General features: G+C 36.3%; 2 protein-coding genes across 3 annotated transcripts in view; one reads left to right on the top strand and one right to left on the bottom strand.

The window, feature by feature from the left end:
• The window catches only part of LOC145686075 (serpin B8-like), a 71968-nt gene that overhangs the window by 8381 nt on the left and 43581 nt on the right, over positions 1-20006 (top strand). Inside the window, exon 1 of one of the 2 annotated variants that reach the window (XM_081758991.1) lies at positions 16035-16074. The exons of the other annotated variant lie outside the window; for it this stretch is intronic. Coding sequence (XP_081615117.1) covers positions 16050-16074 — 25 coding nt within the window. The 5' untranslated portion in view covers positions 16035-16049. Of the gene's footprint in view, positions 1-16034; positions 16075-20006 lie in introns of those variants that run through there. 2 annotated transcript variants of the gene reach the window in all.
• The window catches only part of LOC145686073 (sialin-like), a 196883-nt gene that overhangs the window by 175055 nt on the left and 1822 nt on the right, over positions 1-20006 (bottom strand). The window lies entirely within an intron of this gene.

The following is a 20006-nucleotide window of genomic DNA, read 5'->3' as shown; positions in this document are numbered from 1 at the left end:
ACTATCGAAATTGAAACGGGTAAAGGCTCCCAAATGGCTGTGTGGCCGCGCACGTCTAGATTTTAATATCTAATGAAAATGCATATGCTTTGAATACCACAAGCAATGTTAGAACATGTTTCATATAATCTCCTACATTAGAGACATTCAAACTCGAAAGGATCAAAATTGGAAGAAAACTGAAGTCGGGAATCACTTTTTTTTAAAAAAAATCTAATTATTCTGTAGACCTTTATACAGCCGTAAGCATTCATTCCCACTCTATACCTGTTCGTTCTTTAATAAATTGCGAATAAAAATAACTTCAAAAGTACTGTAGCTAGATTTATTTTTCAGTGGATTGTATCTTGCTTTTAGTCTGATCAATCAAGGTGTAATTGAAATAAGAATTCTTGTAACAAGAACGTTTTGCAGTTCAGTCGTTGAGGGGTTATAACCAACTAAATGGCTTTTTTAAAATTAGGTAATGCATGATCAAAATATAGATAAACCAAGTACTTTTCCAACTGTCTTACGATTCCGGATCTACACCGAGAAACCTGTGCCCTCACAGAATATAGAACACAGGACCATGCATTATAACCATATGGGTTCATGGAGCACATTCTATACTAAATATGTATCTCCAAATACTTAATGATGCTTCAAATCTTGGTTCTGAATTTTATATTTTCGATTATGTAAAACGTCTATCATCGAAAAAGAGTACAACTGTTAATTAATTGCAATGTTTATTTATGCGTAATATAACCGAGTTGCAAGTGAACTATGAAATGACAATGTTTTTCTGGAAATAATCATTGCAGTGAGAAAATTCAAAACTGGATTTTGAAAGTTAGCACTGAGCACTGTCAAGATTTAATGTCAAGATTCGGTTGATATATCAAAATATTGAAATCGATGTTTGATCTCAAAAGTGGAGAGATATTTTTTATTGAGTTGTGCTATACGTTTTTTATTGAGCTATGATGGTCGTGCGTAGCGTAGTCGCTTACGCTCTCCCTTTGTTGCGAGCTGTCTTGGGTTCAATTTCCAGTGGGGACATTCGGTCGAAACGATGTAACAACGTTTTAAACAGCCATTTTGAGTGAAGTTTTAACTGAGTTTATCTTATTCACATCAGGCAAATGCTGGGATGGTACCTAACATGTAGTTCCCAGGCTGCTTCCTTCCTTCCTCCTTTCCCGGATAGTGTACTCGTTGAGAGACATGATTTCTCATATATGACGGGCTTAAGGTCGGAAATGCCGGAAATGCCTAGAAATTGTATGAATAAATAAATAAATTATTGAACTGATTATAATTCGTAAGCACGCAGAAGAGACAACATTTAATAAGCGAAGAAAAAGATTGAGTTGATTTTGAGTTTAACGCCCCGTTCAACAGCGAGGCTATATGAGACGTGGACCTACTGATTAACGTGGAATCCGAACCACATGAGCTCCTGCCGCGAAGAAAAAGCTGTAATAATAATAATATAAAATTGCATTTTTAGGGAATGCCTTATGACAATCCTAGTTGTAAATGATTAACAAAGAATAGCTTTTGATCTGTAACAATGAATCCTCCAAAACCTTAGCCCATAGAACAGTTAGCTATACATGGTTGATTGATTCTACATCAATTCATATCGATGATGTTGTTGACGAAAACTAGAATATATTAAAGACTTCCGGGAAGCTAACTTAAACCTTCCAAGGCCAATTATGGCATATCTGATAAAAATTCTGCTCTTACTATGTTGACGTTTATATTACAAATTCCAATAGGCCTTGAGGATATGACAACATGGCTGTTATTCTTAAAGACCACGTGGCAATGTTTGAACAATTTTGTTATAATTATGAAAGAAACAAGTATAAGTTTCATTTGTATGCAGTATATAAAAAAGAAGGCGTACAAGCTAACTCTTGCACAATCTTCAAAATATTGGGGAAAATAATTAATACAGTAAAGTCCGATTATCCACGGAATTGAGTGGCGCAGCAACCACGGATAATCTGCAAATCAGCCTAGAAAAAAGACATAAATCAACACTAATATTACATAAGGATCACATACATACAATTCTGACTTATTAATCAGTATTTTTCAGCAGTTACAATTTGTAGATTTACTTTTTCAGGTAGAATTTATTAGTTCATTCTTTGATGTATTCAGTCGAGATGCACACAATCCCGAAAGTCGAAAACCCCGGCACGCGGTACACTTTCTTCATTTGTTACTTTGTTAAACGAAGGTTAGAGACAAAACACGACAACCAATCAGAGTTGATTTTACAAATTGGCCGAAGTTTATTAAACGAGGTGTACTGAACTTGGACTTTCAATGGTGCAACGAAAGTCCGGGAACCACGTTTAAACCTCGTTGGTGCACACGGCTGGAAGTGCTTTCCTTGAGGACTTTTGTGGCTGATCTGAAAATCTGCTATCACATTGGTCTCTCTTCTCATCCTTCGTAAACTTAATCTGTTACGGCTTTCATTTCCTCGAAGGTGTAGCTATTTTGGGGTGAAGATTCTGCAGTAAAGGGGAAAACGCTCTTCTTGCTCTGTACCTTTGTTGGCGGGGGTGGGGGAGGGATTGCTCGGATGATGGTATTTCTGACCTCTGGTTCTTCTTATGTTTGTTTCTACGCATTTTAAATATGTGTATTTCCATTTTTATTTGTGATTGAGTAGTTATGTTAGTGGGAATTGTAATGGCCGGTCTGGTGAGTAGGGGAGCAAGTGGGTGGAGCTGGATATGCCAGTGGAATGGAAATTAATGCCATTTCCCCACCACTGTCGCCAAAGGCTGTACGTGCAGGATACCAGGGCAAACCTTCGCTATCCAGGGGTCTGCAGGTAAGAGCGATCTTTCTCTTCTACTAGGAATAACCAGTAGGGGAAAACAGTGGTAAACTACATCTTGCTTTATATGTTGGAGATTTTGTTGGAGAATTTGATTTGAGGCTTTTTGGATGGCTTTGTATATAGAGGCTGTTTGACGGACTCCGTAGTCATAGTGAATACTGAGGCTACCCACTTAAAGGGTCAAAGAATTTTCATGACATAATTAGAGTATGAGTTTCGGGTAAAGATGCCTTGCATGGGAAATAGCTCTGATATGAAGTAATGAAGAGTGAAACAGCGTCTGTCACTGGTTCGTGAGTAGTATGGTTGTCTAGTATTATCGTGTGTAGGTGTGTGTTTTTTAATTTGTGATGTGTCTGTGATTCTTATTCGTATATTCCTTTCAACCTACGTTGTTGTTTACATGATGGTCCACTGAGAGCGGCGGCAGGGGAAGCGACGAATATGGGAGGCATTGATCTTGGAGTGAAGAGTGCTTAAGAGAATATCTTACTGAGGCTGAGGTCTTGCATGAATACGACGTATAGAAGATACAGTGCCTATGCTTTAAATAATGTCATACGTGGAGTGATGAACGGTAGCCCAGAATTTGCGGCATTGTAGTTGAAGAATGTCACGAAGATAAGAAAGATTCATATCCTCGTGGAGCTGTGCGATCTTTATGTCGTGCGAATGGTCGGTAATGAGATTTGCAGCGTTATTTTGAACTACTTGCAATTAGGCGCGATAGGTGCGTGGAACAGGTTGCTAGGCTGAACTGGCATAAAGTGTAATGGGTCGTAACATGGTGATAGAGACATGTTTCTTAGTTTCCAGAGTAAGCTGCGGAGAACGAAAGAAATATGAAAACATTTCCAGTCACCGCTTAGCATAAGCTCCGATGTATTGGAGATGCCGGCGAAAGTTGAGTTTACTGTCAAGATGAATGTCAAGATACTTGGTGCTGGTGACTTGTGAAAGTATTTGGTTCCGGAGTGTAAGATGAACTACTACTAGTGGAGTTCGACGCTTGAAGAAAACAATCACTGAAGTCTTGTCAGGATTTATGCGTATCTGCCAATGTTCGATCCAGTCCTCAATGCGGTTTAGGTGACGTTGAATTCACAATTTAGCAGACTTGATGTTTCGGCTGGAGGCAAAAGTTGCTACGTTATCAGCAAATGTGACCACATAGATATGTGGAATCGTGCGGAAGTCAGCGGTATGAAAGCTGCAAAGAAGTGAGAAGCAGGAACCTTGTGAAACGCCAGCTGCTATCGAAAAAGAAAAAAACTATTTACAGAACGAGACTAAAATTTTTCCTGGACATGAGAGAAATTGCTTTTAGAATCGCGACGATATTTCCACAAAATTTACGAGACGAAACGAGAAAAACATTATATCTTGTGTCGATTACAGTAATCATTGTTTATATCAATAGCAACAACAATCGCAGTATTACACTGCATTGTGGTCTAACATTAATGCGTTGTAAATAGGGTTACATATGAGAAGAGTTGAGGCTTAAAAAGAGTCTCAAAAAGTGCATTTGTTTCTGTTGGAAGACATGTCTTGTCTCATATCTCGGAACGAAAATTTCCGTTTTGTCTCCCCTCGTGGGCACCCCCAGTTGTAAGTTTACTTAAATACCCTACAACATAGAAATTTAGGGTCTTGAAAAAAAACATCACTTTCTGCAAATCAAGAAGCTTCTATGTGCTACATTTCTCAGCTAACCTAAGGTTTGCCGCAAGATAAGCAGGGTTTTAAAGTAAAAGTATCAGTATGGATATTATGTGCACCTATAGGGACGAGAAAAGCTGTAGGTTTTACAATATAGTACAGTCAAGTAAAATTATTTTGGTGTGAAGTGAAATTTTAATTATCGTTTCATGATTTTCACTAATTAAAGAGAGCGATAATTATGAAAGAATGAAAATGTAGGAGGAAATAGGAGAATCTAGAGAGAACCCACGGACATGATGTTGTTCACCAAATCTCACAAGTCCTGGGATCGAGCCAGGGACAAGAAGTGGTCACTCTACCATTTTTAAAAGTATTTATTCAACTTTATCTTAAGTTTGACAGTGATACTAACACAGAAACATTGAGGACAGTTAGAAACGTCCATGTTTTTCGGAGGGATGCGAATCCCCAATGGGTTCCTCGTCTAAAACCTCAAATTATTCTATTACATAACACTGACTTCCACTGTGCTACTAATGCCGCCTTAATAAATTATTTCTCACTAACGATAGCGAAATATATGCCTGCCTTATTATACGGAGCGGAATGTTGGATGACGAAGAAGAGAAAGGAACAGAAGTTGCATGTTGCGGAGACGGAGATGCTGTGGTGGATGTGTGGAGTGACGTGGAAGGACAAAATTAAGAATGAAGTGATCCGAGGAACAATAAAGGTTAGACCAGTAGTAGAAAAACTGCAAGAAAGTAGACTGAGACGATTTGAGCATGTAAGAAGACGACCTTTGGCTTACGTAGCTCACCGAGTAGATGCTATAGAAGTGAGTAGGAAACGAGCCAAAGAAGAAATGGGGAGATTGTTTTAAGAACGATATGGTTCAGTGTGGTGTCACAGTGAATATGACGTAAGATAAGATAGAAACAGGTGGAGCACAGCGATCCGAAAAGTCGTCCCTAGCTAACTGGGGAAAAGGCTTAGAAGAAGAAGAAGAAGAAGATAGCAAAATATGTATATCAGCAGTTGACGGAAAATCTATACATAATAACATGTTCTCTTCTTATGGTGACAAGCTGATATTTTGAACCAGGTTATCAAATCTCTAAGATAGAGAAAGTCACGCAACTTTACGGTTCGGTGTGTATATGCCTACGTACAACTCACATATCGATAATTTTGCACATAGATAAAAGGTATTATCTCTAGGTCGTTTCTTGAACCATGTTCTTGAACTCAAAGATTTTCTTTTGTCCAAAGAAGAAGACCGTGACATAATTTTATGAGCTTCTGCTAAATAATGGTTTGGAACTTCCATATTTTTCAAGTGAGAAGAGGCTATAGAGTTGTTTAGAAGTTTTGCATTTCTATTTGGCTTCGAGTTTACCATGTGATCTACCACCGGGTTCGAAGCTGGACCTTCCGTATTGAAAGTTTTAACTATAATAATTTAGCCACAAAATGTTTCTGAAAAGAAACAGCACTATCATCAACAAACAAAATTCAAAGTTTCCAGAGAAAGCTGTGCTCGGAAATATAGAGTTTAGAAATTTAGCATACGAAACGTTTCCTCTTTTTATCAATTGTGGTGGATAGCACTACCTTGGATAGATATAAAAAATCATCGTTGATTCATTTTTGACTCCAACATGCAATAGATATGTGCTTTCCATATCTTCCCACACAAAACTTTGGTCACTTATTTATCCATTTAAAATGACAAATGGCGCAAAGGGACTGTGCTTAAGAAACTGACAATAAACAAACGAATGGAATGTATAATCTATGTACTGAACCCAGCGGCCCAAATCTGTCTTCAGCATTGGGGGGCATGGGTAAGACCGTTCCCATAATTTTTTTTAAAGCGATATTCAAAATATTTATGAAATTGAAAAGACAATCCTATGGAGGAACAGAGGAGCAGAGTTGTTTTCAATACTGGAAGGCGGACAGATTTGAGGCTTATTCTGGGGAGACACCAATTTCATCTCACTTTCCTTTGTGGCAATCGGACACAAATCATCACATTTCTCCCCAAAAAACACATTTCAAATCGGATTATTGGGGGGCAGTCCCCCAGTTTGAAGATTGGAGGGACATGTCCCCTCATCCCCCAGGATTTGCGAGCCTTTGAAAAGAATTAGGAAAAGTGTATATTTCATTTTCTTGTTTTCTTGTAAAATCATATTATCTAATAGGCCTATATAAAAATGCTTGTCTGGTATATAAATCTAGGGGTTCTAAGGAGAAAGATTGCTTAAAATGTATGCCAAAAATAGAGCGCCTTGTGTTAGGAAGATAAAACTCGATATGTAAACTCAGTTTTAAAATCAAGTTGACACACACATATATATGACTTACAATCTGAAAAAAAATAACTATGGGAAGGAAAGGACGACATGTGAAAATAACCGAAAACGACCTGTATTAGTGTCGAATCCATTGTTTTCAAGGTCGTTGGGGGTGAACAGTGACCCCTCGATCAAAGGTACCCACTTCGGACTAATTCACTCAAAGTTACGCTCACAACATCTTTTCGACCTCACGCTCACTCAACCTCACACTCACATCATCACTTCGACATCACGCCCGCTTCGTGAGGGTGAGGTCAAGTGAGCGGAAGTTCCGAACTCATGAGTGCCTACATCATGAGTTGGGGCACCTTTGTTCTCGATGCCGTTTAAGTCCTCGTTTAGCCTCTATCGGCATGGGGATGAGGAGTGAAAAATAAAATGTCAAAACAGCCGAGATTAGTGTTGAATCCATAGCTTTCGGGGTCGCTATCTGATTGGTGACAGTTCCGATTACATTTAAACTAAGTTTAGTCAAAAACGGGGTGCATCTGGTGCTTTCTTAGTTCTTGTGGAGTTGCTAACCTCTGTAAACCTAAGCATAGGCTATCACACACAAAATGCGAAGTGCATGAACGAAGACATGAAGGAATGATATACGTCATACGACACGATTTCACTGCAGCGTTTTACGTAGTTTATTACAATGAGTGCATTTGCAAGTGTTCAGAGCACCCACGATAGTGCAGTGGTTCTCCTGCAGGTAGGGTACTTGATAGAGACGCCACAGGAAAGAGAGTAATTTAGATATGGATTACTTCAATGAGTTTCTAAACTCTGTCGTATAAAGTATTGCACATTTTAACAGATCGTAGAAAAAATTCTTAACAAGCAATCGTAGCTCAGTAACTCTATTAAATTGGCAGTTCCCTTTTAAAAAATGTATCTTCACTAATCATTCACTTTTTAAAGAACCTCAATAAGACAATGTTGGATTAACCTGAGTTATATTTTGGGTATTATTTGTTCATTATATGATCTCTATTATTATTATTATTATTATTATTATTATTATTATTATTATTATTATTATTATTATTATTATTATTATTATTATTATTATTATTATTATTAAGTATTCTGCTTTTTTGGCACGTTTTGGGACTAGTGAGGTTTTTTCTTCTTTATTCTTATTTCTTTTCTTCTTAATTTTCAGTTTAGACCTGGAAATGTTTCTTCCATGTTTCTCTATTTTTAGCTTCCTCTTTTAACTTCCAATAATTTCTTCTATTTTTCACATCATCGATCACTTGTGTTCTTCTTCCTATTCATCGCTTTCCTTCAATCTTTCCTTCTGTGGCGGTATAAAGAATACAATTTCCTCGCAAGATGTGTCCAATCCAATTGGCTTTTCTACGAAGGATGGTGGCTAGAAGCGTCCTCTTCTCTCCTATCCGTTTAAAAACGTCTTCGTTTGTTACTCTTTCTGTCCATTTTATCTTCTCCATCTTCCTCCATCACCACATTTAGAAACTCTCTAAATATTTTTTTCTCTAACTTCTGTAATGTGCAAGTCTCTGAACCATAAAGTCCAATACTCCATACTTGAGCAAGTTCTTCCTTAGTCCAATATTAAGGCTGTTAGTAAAGAGTGACCTTTTCTTGTCCAATGCTTCTTTGGCTATAGCAATTCTTGACCTGATCTCTTTGGTGCAGTAAACGTCTCTCGTCAAGATACTTCCCAATATCGATATATCAAAATATGAGATAGAAAGTAGCGATTTTTATTTCAAAAGGATATGTAGTAAGTCCGAGATTTCATCCGAAGCTACGTTATGGGTTAATACAGTGTAAAAAAAAAAAAATAATAATCCTACATTCTGTACCAATAATCGTAATTTAAAAGAGAAAAGACATTATGACTTGTTTGAATACTTGTGTTAACTGCATCCTCCCTTTGCCTTAAATTAAATACCTAAATTTTCATCATAGATTTCTTTAACAAAATTTATTACTTACGAAAAATAGAATCCTTATCTTTCTGTTGTATATTGTTCGGTATAGGAACATACATTCTTACCTGTAAGATCTTTTTGCAGAATTATCTCGTGGTTATGTGGATAGCGTAAGCGCCTTTGACGCTAGAGATCCAGGTTCGATTCCCAGCGGGAACTCATATGGTTCGGATCTCATGTTATGTAGTAGGTCCACATTTCATATAGACTTGTTGTTGAAAGACACGCTAAACTTCAATCAAATCCAAGATAAAATATTTGAGCAAGAATTGGCTAAAAGTTTCAATGGAGATCAGAAGTCTGTTACAATCTAAATGGAAACGGCTTTCAGCTGACATTAGACCATCCCCAATAAACCATACGCTAACGTAGAATGTTAAAACATTTATTTACAGCTTTTGGGGGTGGGGTTATATTAAATATAAGCAGCCTCGGTGGCATTGTTGGTGAAACCTCCACCTACCTAGGTCTATGTTCAATCCTCGCTGAGAACAGGATTTCAGTCTTTCTACTATTGTTCCAAACGTGTCTAGAGGTTAAACCAGCCACTCTAAAATAGGTATCTAAGGAATCCTGTATTACCTTCATGTGCATTAACTAGTAATACTATGCATTGACGAATTTCCTCACAAATTTCCAGGCACACTTAAGTCACCAGTGGGGCTAATTTCTGTATGACTTTTTGGGGGGGGGCAGGGGATTAGCATTCACATTTGCCAGATATTATCTAACAAGAGATTAACGAGAATTTTAATACTGACACGTAGGCCCAAGCAAAGTTAAGGGGCGGGGCAGGCCCTCTCGTAAACCCTTAAACTTGGCGCCTATGATAGTCACTAGACTAAGAATGATGGCAGTTAATAAGTAATGCGATAGTTTTTACAAGAAAGGTAGAAATGCAAGAGTAATAATGCTCTAACATTTTTAACATAAAGGAAGAAAAAGGAATTAAAAAGAACACTGTTTATTATATGTATGAAGCAAAGACGTTATTGCATGCTAAGGTATTGTTTAACACACACACACACACACACACACACACACACACACACGCACACACACACACACACACACACACACACACACACACACACACACACACACACACACACACACATGCATGCATTTCGTATTAACCGCACGAAGAAATAGAGAATTTCACTTAATATGAGAAAAGTTTTACATGCACTTCTGTTTGCTTTGTTTCAGTGTCAAAAAACAATTCTCTAACAACTCTAACGTTAACCTTTTAATACTTTAAAATAGATTCATGCAAAGTCGAGAATTCCTTCTGTTCTCATGCCATATATTTTTTTAAAAAATGTATTACAAACCTTGAAAATAATTACATCAAACACAAACTTTTTAAACACGAAACGCCGTCTATAATAAAAATAGGAGCACTAAAACGTCAATATGCGTCACGTGATACTACAAAGAATGCCGTACGTAGGGCTTCCAGGGTTTAGCCGAGACAGTCCCGCCCGGATTTACATAATCTCCCTTCTCCCCTAAAAAAAAAAAAAAAAAAAAAAAAAAAAGTGGTTCAGAACTCTGAATGTCCCGGGTAGTCTCCAAAACATAAGCTAATATCATTCGTGTAATATTTAGTAGATCCCGCTTTTGTTAGTCATCGATACTCAATTAATAGGAATAATCTATTTTCTGTCACTCACTTATTATTTAATTTATTCTCATATTTCAGCAAGATTAAAGTTCATAATTATGACTATATTTTAAGTTTCATAGGGTGTCCCGTGTTTTTTAGTCCGAAAGTTGGAGAGCCCTAATTATACAAGAAACCAAGAGTCCTTTCTAGCGGAGGAATGTTAATTGGCGTGTCCAAGTGAATATCTGAGTAATGGTACCGTGTTACTTAGTTCTTATTTCATATGCGTAATGTTCCTCATCTAAAATCTCCATCCTTAGTTTTTTCACTCCAGCTTCCTACTGTTTTCCATCTATACATTTGGGAATTATAAGGAAAAGAAATGGGCGACCCTTCTATATTAATAGATATTAACTGTAGTAATAGTCTCCACATAGGTTAACGGGCTACAATTTTTCTTTGATCAGAACACTCAGACAAGGAAGCTTGCAGTGAAAAACATTTATTTTTAAGGCTGATTTGATTAAAGCCAATAGAAGGGACGAACAGAGATGAGAATGAGCGAAATGTAAGGATGTATAAATCAATCCAATAAGGTACTTACTGCGTATAATCAGGGGTAAAAGTGCGGGGGACGCCATCCCCGCATCGAAAAAATATGTACGGCGTTCCCCCAGTTCCTAAAAAATTACAATGGGCAAAGATAGGCAAGGGGATGGCGAGACGTCATGCCGCTACCGACCGTCCCCCTACCTTTTCAGATCCACTTTTACCCCTGCATATAATAATAGAATTTGAAAGACAGCGATGATTATTTTTTTTAACTTCGTATACTTCCATTTGTTACGAGCGTTATAATACAATGCATTATTATGTTTCTTACGAAGCGTTTTAGTGCACAAATTAGTACTTTTATGTGGACTAACATGTCATTGATATCGCATTTGTTTTATTGATAACAATAGGTCAAATTCTAAAGATTCGCAAACAGTTTCATATTCTAGTTTAACTTAACTAGATATAAAGAACACGTTACTTTGTCGCTAGTCTACTGAGGAATTAATTAATTAATTATAGAAGTATTATTCAGTACAGTGGCGTATTTAGGGGGGGCTTCCGGGATTAAGCCCCCTAAATCTTATTTACTATAGTAAAGTATATGAAATATCTTGCAGAATTTTCACATTTTCAGGCAAAGCCCCCCCCCCTCGAAAGTTAGCAAAGCCCTCCCCGAAACAAAATCGTAAATACGCCACTAATTCAGTATTATAGTTAAATTAAACGAACAATACAAATTTAAGGTCCAGAGAGGAATTCTAGGAATGGAGATATAGTATTTAGCATAACTATTCAAGAATTGCATTTCGGCATACCTACAGGACTTTGGGAAAGTAAAAATCTCCTTAATTTGGTCCCTATGGAACCCTACATTATTTTCATAAATATAAACAAGAGATTCTTCTAGTTTAGGGTATCATGTGCGTTAGCCCATAGCTTATTTGTTACGAAAAATCTGAAATTCAATAAAATTTAATAAATAAAAATTAAATTTTAAAAATCAAAGAATTGCTCCCTTTTTCTGTATCATTTAACTTTCTAAGGAGTTCGTTATTGTGTGTGTGTGTTTGTGTGTTTGTTTGTGTTTGTGTGTGTGTGTGTGTGTGTGTGTGTGTGTGTGTGTGTGTGTGTGTGCGTGTGTGTGTGTGTGTGTGTGTGCGTGCGTGCGTGTGCCAACAGAATTTTATCAAATGGAAGGCTTTTACCATTTTCCTTCCTGTGAATTTGCGTCTGCCAATACTGAAACTTAAAATTTGATTTAATACAGTATTCTGTTATGGGGATATATTCAATTGTCGAAGTGAGACGGTATGCGGTGGTATGCCATACCGCCTCTGGTTTTCCTGTGATGAAGGTATACCACCTCTGCTTTTAGTGATTAAGACATACCGTCACGGGAGAGTAGATGCTAAATACCTTTAATAAATCCATTTTTATACACGGTAATGGAGGAACAACTGTGTGCGTAAAAAGATTTTATTTCTTATGTAGAAATAATTTCTAAGTTGACAACATCGAATTTTTTAAATCTTTTTCCTATCTTTTGTTTTTAAAATGGGGTGTCTTGAAAGAAGTTCATTTAATTTGTATTTTGATGTGCCATATTGTATTGTTTCTTTCGTACGTATATGTGTGTCTCCTTAGGAATTAGATTTCTGGGCTGTCGGCATCGAAGGTCATTCAGCCCGTCATGTATATGAGGGATGACGTAGGAAAGAAAAGGAAAGAAGGAAGCGACCTGGGATCGTAATGTTAGGTACCATCCCAGCATGAATGAAGGAAACCTAGGGAAAACCTCACTCAATGTGGCTGGCCTGAAAAAGCTGTTATACTTTTTCGACCTAGTGTCTTCACCGGGAACCGAACACGGGACCGCTCACACCAAAGGCAAGAGCGTTAGCGACTACGCGTGTGTCTTCTTGACTTAATTCATATAAATATCGTGTTTGACCATGAGCAAATTTAGGGGTTGTCTGCTATAGGGCGGATTCTTCCGGGGATTTGGAATACCCTCAGTAGAGTGGGGCGTCCGGGAGCTTTGCCGCAGGAAATTGTTAATATAAAAACTAGGTTTTTGAGCATTTACGTAAATATTTCTCTATAATTCAACATAAGGGAATATGTTTTCAGAAAGTTGTTAGCGAGGGATCAAAGTCTCTGCATATCTCTCCAGTAACTAAAGAGAAGCCCTCCAGTGGTTTTCAGTCATTATGTAAATAGAAATGCAATCTTTCAGGCAACTCACACTCACTGTAATTCAACATTTAGATAGGCGGTATGCCGAATTAAAATCGTAATAAAGCATACCGTGACCGTCTCTCCTTTTTTTCCACTTCGAACACTGGATATATTAATACCATATCATACAGAAGCTAAGAAAAGTTGCATGAAAAAGACTGAAGCTGTATAAAAAGAAGAAAACTGAAAATTGTTCTAATTTTGAATTAAATCTAAAGGCAAAATTTAATGTCCAGGAGAATCCGCTGTACACAGAAATTTCAATTTTACACAGTATTATTCTCCATGATATTTATGCTAGAATAAAAATATGCTAGAATAATCGCTGAGCAAAGTAAACCAATTTATTATTATGAAACTAATATCTTGTAATTTGATGATGTCTGATGAAGTCAAGTGGTTAGTTGGCGAAACTGTTACGATATATTAGTTTTATAATAATAAATTAGTTTGCTTTGCTCAGCAATTAGTTTATTTTTTATTACACAACTTTCTTTTCTGACTTAGGCAAGAGACAGTGGCGTATTCACGGGGATCTACCGGATTCGGAACCCCCCCCCCAAAAAACTTCCTAACTCAACACACATTTATATCTACATTTTCTCAATAAAATTGCTTGTTTAATAGAGAAGTGATTATGTAGCATGGACATTTAATTATACACTTCATCTGTATTCTTTCTCTTATAAAAACAAGGTAGTTCTATCATTTTTCTTGAAAATATAGTTGGAAGTACTTTACAATTACCTATCGCCTTTTCGGGTTTAGAATAATACCCTTTCAATACTACATCTAAGTAGTGACTTGTAGTATTGAACCTTCCCCCCCGCCCCCCAAGAAAGCTTGAACACCTCTTAAGAGTCCCTATCACTGCGAAATTAAAATACCGCTAATTTTAGAGTAATTATGTGATATCTTCAAATAGATAAAAGATAATCGAAAAGTGGATCAAGACCTCCCTAGACGTTGTTATTTTGCATGACGTACCGTTATCACGAGTCACCTAGTAGCTTTCCGTTTGCAGTTATTTAGAAACGCCAAAATAAATGCCGATTTTCTAAATGTCTGGAAATCGAAAGCAGATAAATGAGTCATGATAACGGTATCTCACGCAGAATAATATTGTCTAGGGAGTCTTGTTCCATTTTTCGATTATATTTTTATCTATTTGAAGATATCACATACTTACTGTAAAATTAGCGGTATTTTAATTTCGCAGTGATGAGGCCTCTTAACATTTTTTTGGATACGCGCCTGGGAAGAGATAAGAGAGGATCTTTGTAATGCTGACTCTAAGAAGCATAAAAAAGAAACAAACAAACAAAGAATGAATGAATGAAAATCCTATCAGAAGATATGATAAGTTACGGGGAGAATTTTGATACATGATTCCGAGATGAAAGTTTGCAAATATATGTGTGTGAACGATTTTCGAAGTTCACTTCCCAAAGAACAAAACAAAGACAAATTAATTTCTCAAAGAGTGATTTAGTAAAGTTGGAGTCCTGATATTGGAAACCTGGAATTCAGCATATGAAGATTTCATGGAGAAAATATACAAACATTTTTTCGAAATTCACCTTTCAATGAGATTATTTAAAAAATGGCACATTACGCGTAAAGGGCAAAAACTTTGATATAGTGTACTTTCTGGTAAGCAGAATTTGAATATTTCATTCATTTGTACGATTTTTTAAAAATTCCATTCCAAAATTTAGGGAAGAAAGTGAAATTCAACTGTTATTACATGTTTATTGTGAACAGTTGAACATAAAAGCTTGGTATTTGGTAGTGTTGACCACAAGACGAGAGAAGACAGAATTCTCGGGACAAGACAGAGCTCTTCCAAGGCAAACAGACACACTTTCCAAGAAGAGACATCATTTTCACGACACCTTCTCGAGACGCTCATCTCGTAGGTAATCCTAAAATTTGGTATATTGGAGCTTCTTGATACAGTGAACTTTGTAGTTTGACTTTTTTTTTTTTTTTTTTGATAGATTGTTAACGAATTCGTAAATTTTTGAGACATTACGGTCTTCATGTTAAAATTTACTTTAGAAATTTTTCAGACTAGGGTGCACGTCATTTATGGCTCCAAAGGTGGTCATCCCCCCCCCTGAGTTCGACATATATGTTTTAATCTATTCGATAATAATATACCAAGAAAAAACTAGAAAATCCACTTTCTTCTAGGTTTCCCTCCAAGCAAAATCTGAAATGACGCTGCTGTGCACGAGACGAGACAAAGCCATTATTTTGAATTTTAAAAATTGTTTCGAAAGATGTATTCAATCAGGAAGACCTATCTGAGCTGGTACAAGGACCAGTAGTCATTCCTTTAAAAGAATAGCGACTGCCTCGTATCTCTATACTTAATAGTTTATCTTTCGAAATCGAGTTTTCTTATGTAAAGATAGTGACGTGGGGATACATTATATAACAAATATGCTCAGTAATACACGTTTATATGATTTTATTATTATACTTAGCTGTTATTTAAAATTTTGTCAGTATGAACTTGGATATTTGAACACACCATTGATGAAGTTTGTGTACGCCACTGGCATATATAGTATGTATAATACAGGTTTGGAATTTCGTTGACACGAGATATTCAAATATCAAGAGCCATTAGTTGGTTGGTTTGAGGTTTAATGTTTCTATCATCACGATGGCTATATAAAGCTTGAGCTTACAGCTTAACCTGGAATTCTAGCAACATGAGCTGACAGAGAATCGAATCCGGGTCGTATGCTGACCATATAGACATAAATCAACACTGTGACTGACGTCTTTGAGTATATATGAGCAGCTTGAGGGAAGAGAAGGGTAAGCGCCACTCGTGGTGTAATTGAATTATTAGGTGGAATGTGTTAGGGTCGGACTACAGAACAGTATGTAGGTAGTATTGTCGGAAATATACCTAGAGATGGCAGGAGAAGTTTGTTTGGTATGTTTCATTATATTGCATTGCATGGGAATGTTGATCTTTCTTTTCCAGTTTACTCGAAAGTTACATGTGACATACACTATATATACGATATATATTCTTATATATCTGATACTGCTAAATTTCGATTTTAATCTTCCTTATTTGAGTCTGTACTTTGTTTTCCGCGACGAAACGAATACTTACATATTTCAAAATATTTTGAATTTTGCCACACACACACATATCTCTCTCTTTGTTATCTCTACCCCGCGCCAAAATAAATATAATTACGTTAACTTTCCAAGGATATAAGACTAACCTTTGACGAAAAGGCCAAATTGGTTAGACGGTTTTTGCATGATGCTAAGTTCGAATTTTGAGCTCCCTCCATAGCGTATCTCCTTTTGTTAGAAATAAATGCACATAAAGATATATTAGCCTAGCCTTATACAAAGAATGATCCAAATCGATGATACTTCACTCTAGCCCGCTATGTTTGCGAAATTTTATTGCTGCCTTCTGCTTTACAGTATTTTATCACGAAAAATTGCGTATACTATATTATTTCAAATATAAAAATAACCCAAACGTTAATTTGTTCTTTAATTATCTTAAGCTAAGGTGAATTTTTTTCATTCACTCGGTATATTCTGAATTTTACTATAGTTTTATTGTTTATTAAATGTTGTACATAGCGTACTGTAATAATATGTGAAAGAATCTTATTTACCCAATAAGTCCAAAATCTCGTTTCAATGTGATGCATGATGGTTATACTAATAACATACTAAAGATGGTTATACTAAAAAAGCGAAAAACCCCAAGTAAGTTTTCAAGTGTTTGGTTTTTTTCAGGTGGGTTCAATCCGATTTTTTTTCTTTGTGCTGAACCCATTCTAACAAACTGCGAAAAGTCAGAAAATTGCCTCGTCAAGTGCTCTTTCAGCAACCTCGGGTTGTTCGATTGTAAGTTGTTTCCATCATCACTCGTGAGATTTGCTGCATGCTGATCAGAATGTTGCAAATTTTCCACACTTTGTTTTTTATTTGTATATTTCACGTTGTATTATTTTTGTTCTCGTCTTGTTTTCGAGTTAAAACAAACATATAGTTCAGAGGCGAAACAAGAGCTTTTTTTTTTTTCTTTCTCGAGAGAAGACGACATATAATTAAGTCTCATCTCGTAGGGGCAGCCCTATTTGAAACATAATCAAAGTCTTCAAAATGAAAAAAATGAAATCTATAAGTTTAATGTCCCACGATTATGCCGGCTAGGCTAAAGGAGACGCTGATAATGGGAAATGGATGAAATGGTGGAATGAAGGAAGTGGGAGGAAACGTTAGAACTCCGAGGAAACCCACACACACGGTGTGTGTTCACCACAAAGTTCACATGGCGCGAGCGCTAAATGCGATTCGCATTTCGCCTAAAATTGCGTATGTAATTTTTAACTATGGATAACAACTGATAAAATGTTAGGGGAAATGAGAATTTAGCGAAGTAGGAAGATATCATCTGTTACAACCCTTTGTCCGTTGTGCATTAATCTATGAATAAAAAAAACAACTTACAATGTTATTTTATGTAATGTTATGTGATTCTACCATTTCATTAATGATCACCATTCAACACCATCTCCATTAACCTTGGTACATAAACGCGGGACGTTAAACTCTGAAAAAGGTCATCAACTTTTTGTAGTGACTGTACATACAATTTTCTTCTGGCCATGAAGATAAGTGAAAATGTGTTCCGTTCGCGCTTTAGCGTCAAAAACTGCGCAAATAAAAATTAAGCTCCCACGTGGAAAGGGAAAATGTGAAAGCATTAATGTAAACAAGTGAGTGGATGCGTGAAAAATTAAGTAAAGCGTGTATAGGTAAATAAACATACGTGCACTAGGTATGCAATATGTAGATCTACGGACGCTTTCGTACGAGTGCTGGGTAGTTCGAATAATCGTTCTACACAGAGGTATTGAACTAAGATTAATCAAGATGAAAAATCAAAACTTTCAGTAGTTCTTTTATATAAGCATATTCTTCTCAATATTTTCGAAAACATTCCTCTTCTATGGTATACTTTTTTCTGCAAACTTGCGTTTAGCCAAAGTACGAATATGATCATGAGTACATGAGTTAACTTTAGTAGAAATTGCTAAAAATATTTTTTTTTTTAATTTGCATGAAAATTAATATGTCCGACGTACTACATATTGAAAAGTATAAAGCAGTTTTAACAATACTAGTGGACAACGTTGTCACCAATTCTGATATTATTATTATTATTATTATTATTATTATTATTATTATTATTATTATTATTATTATTAGTAGTAGTAGTAGTAGTAGTAGTAGTAGTAGTAGTAGTAGTAGTATCTGCAGATTTTGGTAACTAATGATTTTCTATTCTGATCCGGAAGGGCGAGTTTTCACGGAATATTACCATAACTTTCGATTTTTCAACTATAAAGTCCTTTCCATATTGTTTCCAAGTGTCAACTATTTTGTCCATTGTCTCTTATGGTTCTTTCTCGGTTCTAGCTATAACAATCATGTCATCCATATACCTCACTTTATTAATGATCTGCTCCCCAATCTTGGAACTTCCAACTCCCATTAATATATTCGTTAAGTATTTATTGTAAATATTGAATAATTGGAGTGACATACTACGAGGGACGTTCAATAAGTCTTACACAGATAGCTATAATATTATTATTAGTTGCAATATGATGACGACATCTTAGGTGCGATGCTTTTATTCTTTGGCTACAAGACTATGTCACTCAATGTAACTTCCATCTCCTGTGGCCTATCTCGTTCAACGTTCCATGCTTAAATGCACTTTCATAAAATTCAGGTTACTGAATTTTACATCATTGTTTCACACAAAAATCGAGAGCCTTGTCGCTGTCGAATGTTTTTCCTCGCAAGTGGGCCTTCAGACGACCAAACAAGAAGAAATCCAAAGGAATCAAATCCGGATTATAAGTAGGCTGAGGGAGGACTTCCCATTCCATTTTCTTGATTTTCTGCTGTGTCATCATGGCTGTGTGAGGTTTGCCATTGTCATGATGGAGGTTGTTGACCGGTCCGGTCTCTTCCAGCTCCGGTCTCTTGATCTGGAGAGCACGTTGTACCTTATCCAGTGACAAACAATAACGCTCCTCGTTAATTGTGGAGCTATGTTCCCAGAAAATGATGAAAATGTTCTATGAAAATGACACTGTACTGATCCCAGAAAAAAAAGTCGTAACTTTGTGGCCTGATCTGGAAAGTCTAGGTTTTTTTAAACGCTGTAACCGAAGTTGGATACTGGCGTGGTCCAATGTGTGATAGTCATAAACTGGAAGCAACTTCCTATGAATCAATGTGGCTGATTCATCAGCGGTTTTGAACAGAAATTCCAAGCTTGTTGTCGGGTACTTCAGTATCCATTGTGGTTTACCTGTGAACAGTAGGCAACAACAGTTATTATTATTTTGAAACCAAAGGATCAAAGTATGTTCATCTAAAATTTTACCATCATATTGCAACTAATAAAAATATTATTCCCACTTGTTCAAAACTTAATGAACGCCCTTTGCTTGTTTAACTTCTCATCTCTGCACTATTGGTTTCTCCTTGATTCAAGCACAACTTTACTCGTTGTCCTATGTACAGGTTGCGAATGAGTCTTCGGTCTCTTCAGTTGAGCCCAATTTATTTAAGTATTTTCAGAATTTAAATAAAATTAAGTTCAGAAGTAAAATACTAGTTGTAAACAGCAGCATAAAACATAGAAGAATTTTAAAAAAAATACTAAAGAAAAAAATTAACTGTAAGTA

Source organism: Thermobia domestica, chromosome 5 (genome assembly GCF_964235325.1).
Source record: "Thermobia domestica chromosome 5, izTheDome1.hap1.1, whole genome shotgun sequence".
In the NCBI taxonomy this organism is placed as follows: Eukaryota; Metazoa; Arthropoda; class Insecta; order Zygentoma; family Lepismatidae; genus Thermobia; species Thermobia domestica.
This window is presented reverse-complemented; position numbering and strand designations above follow the sequence as displayed.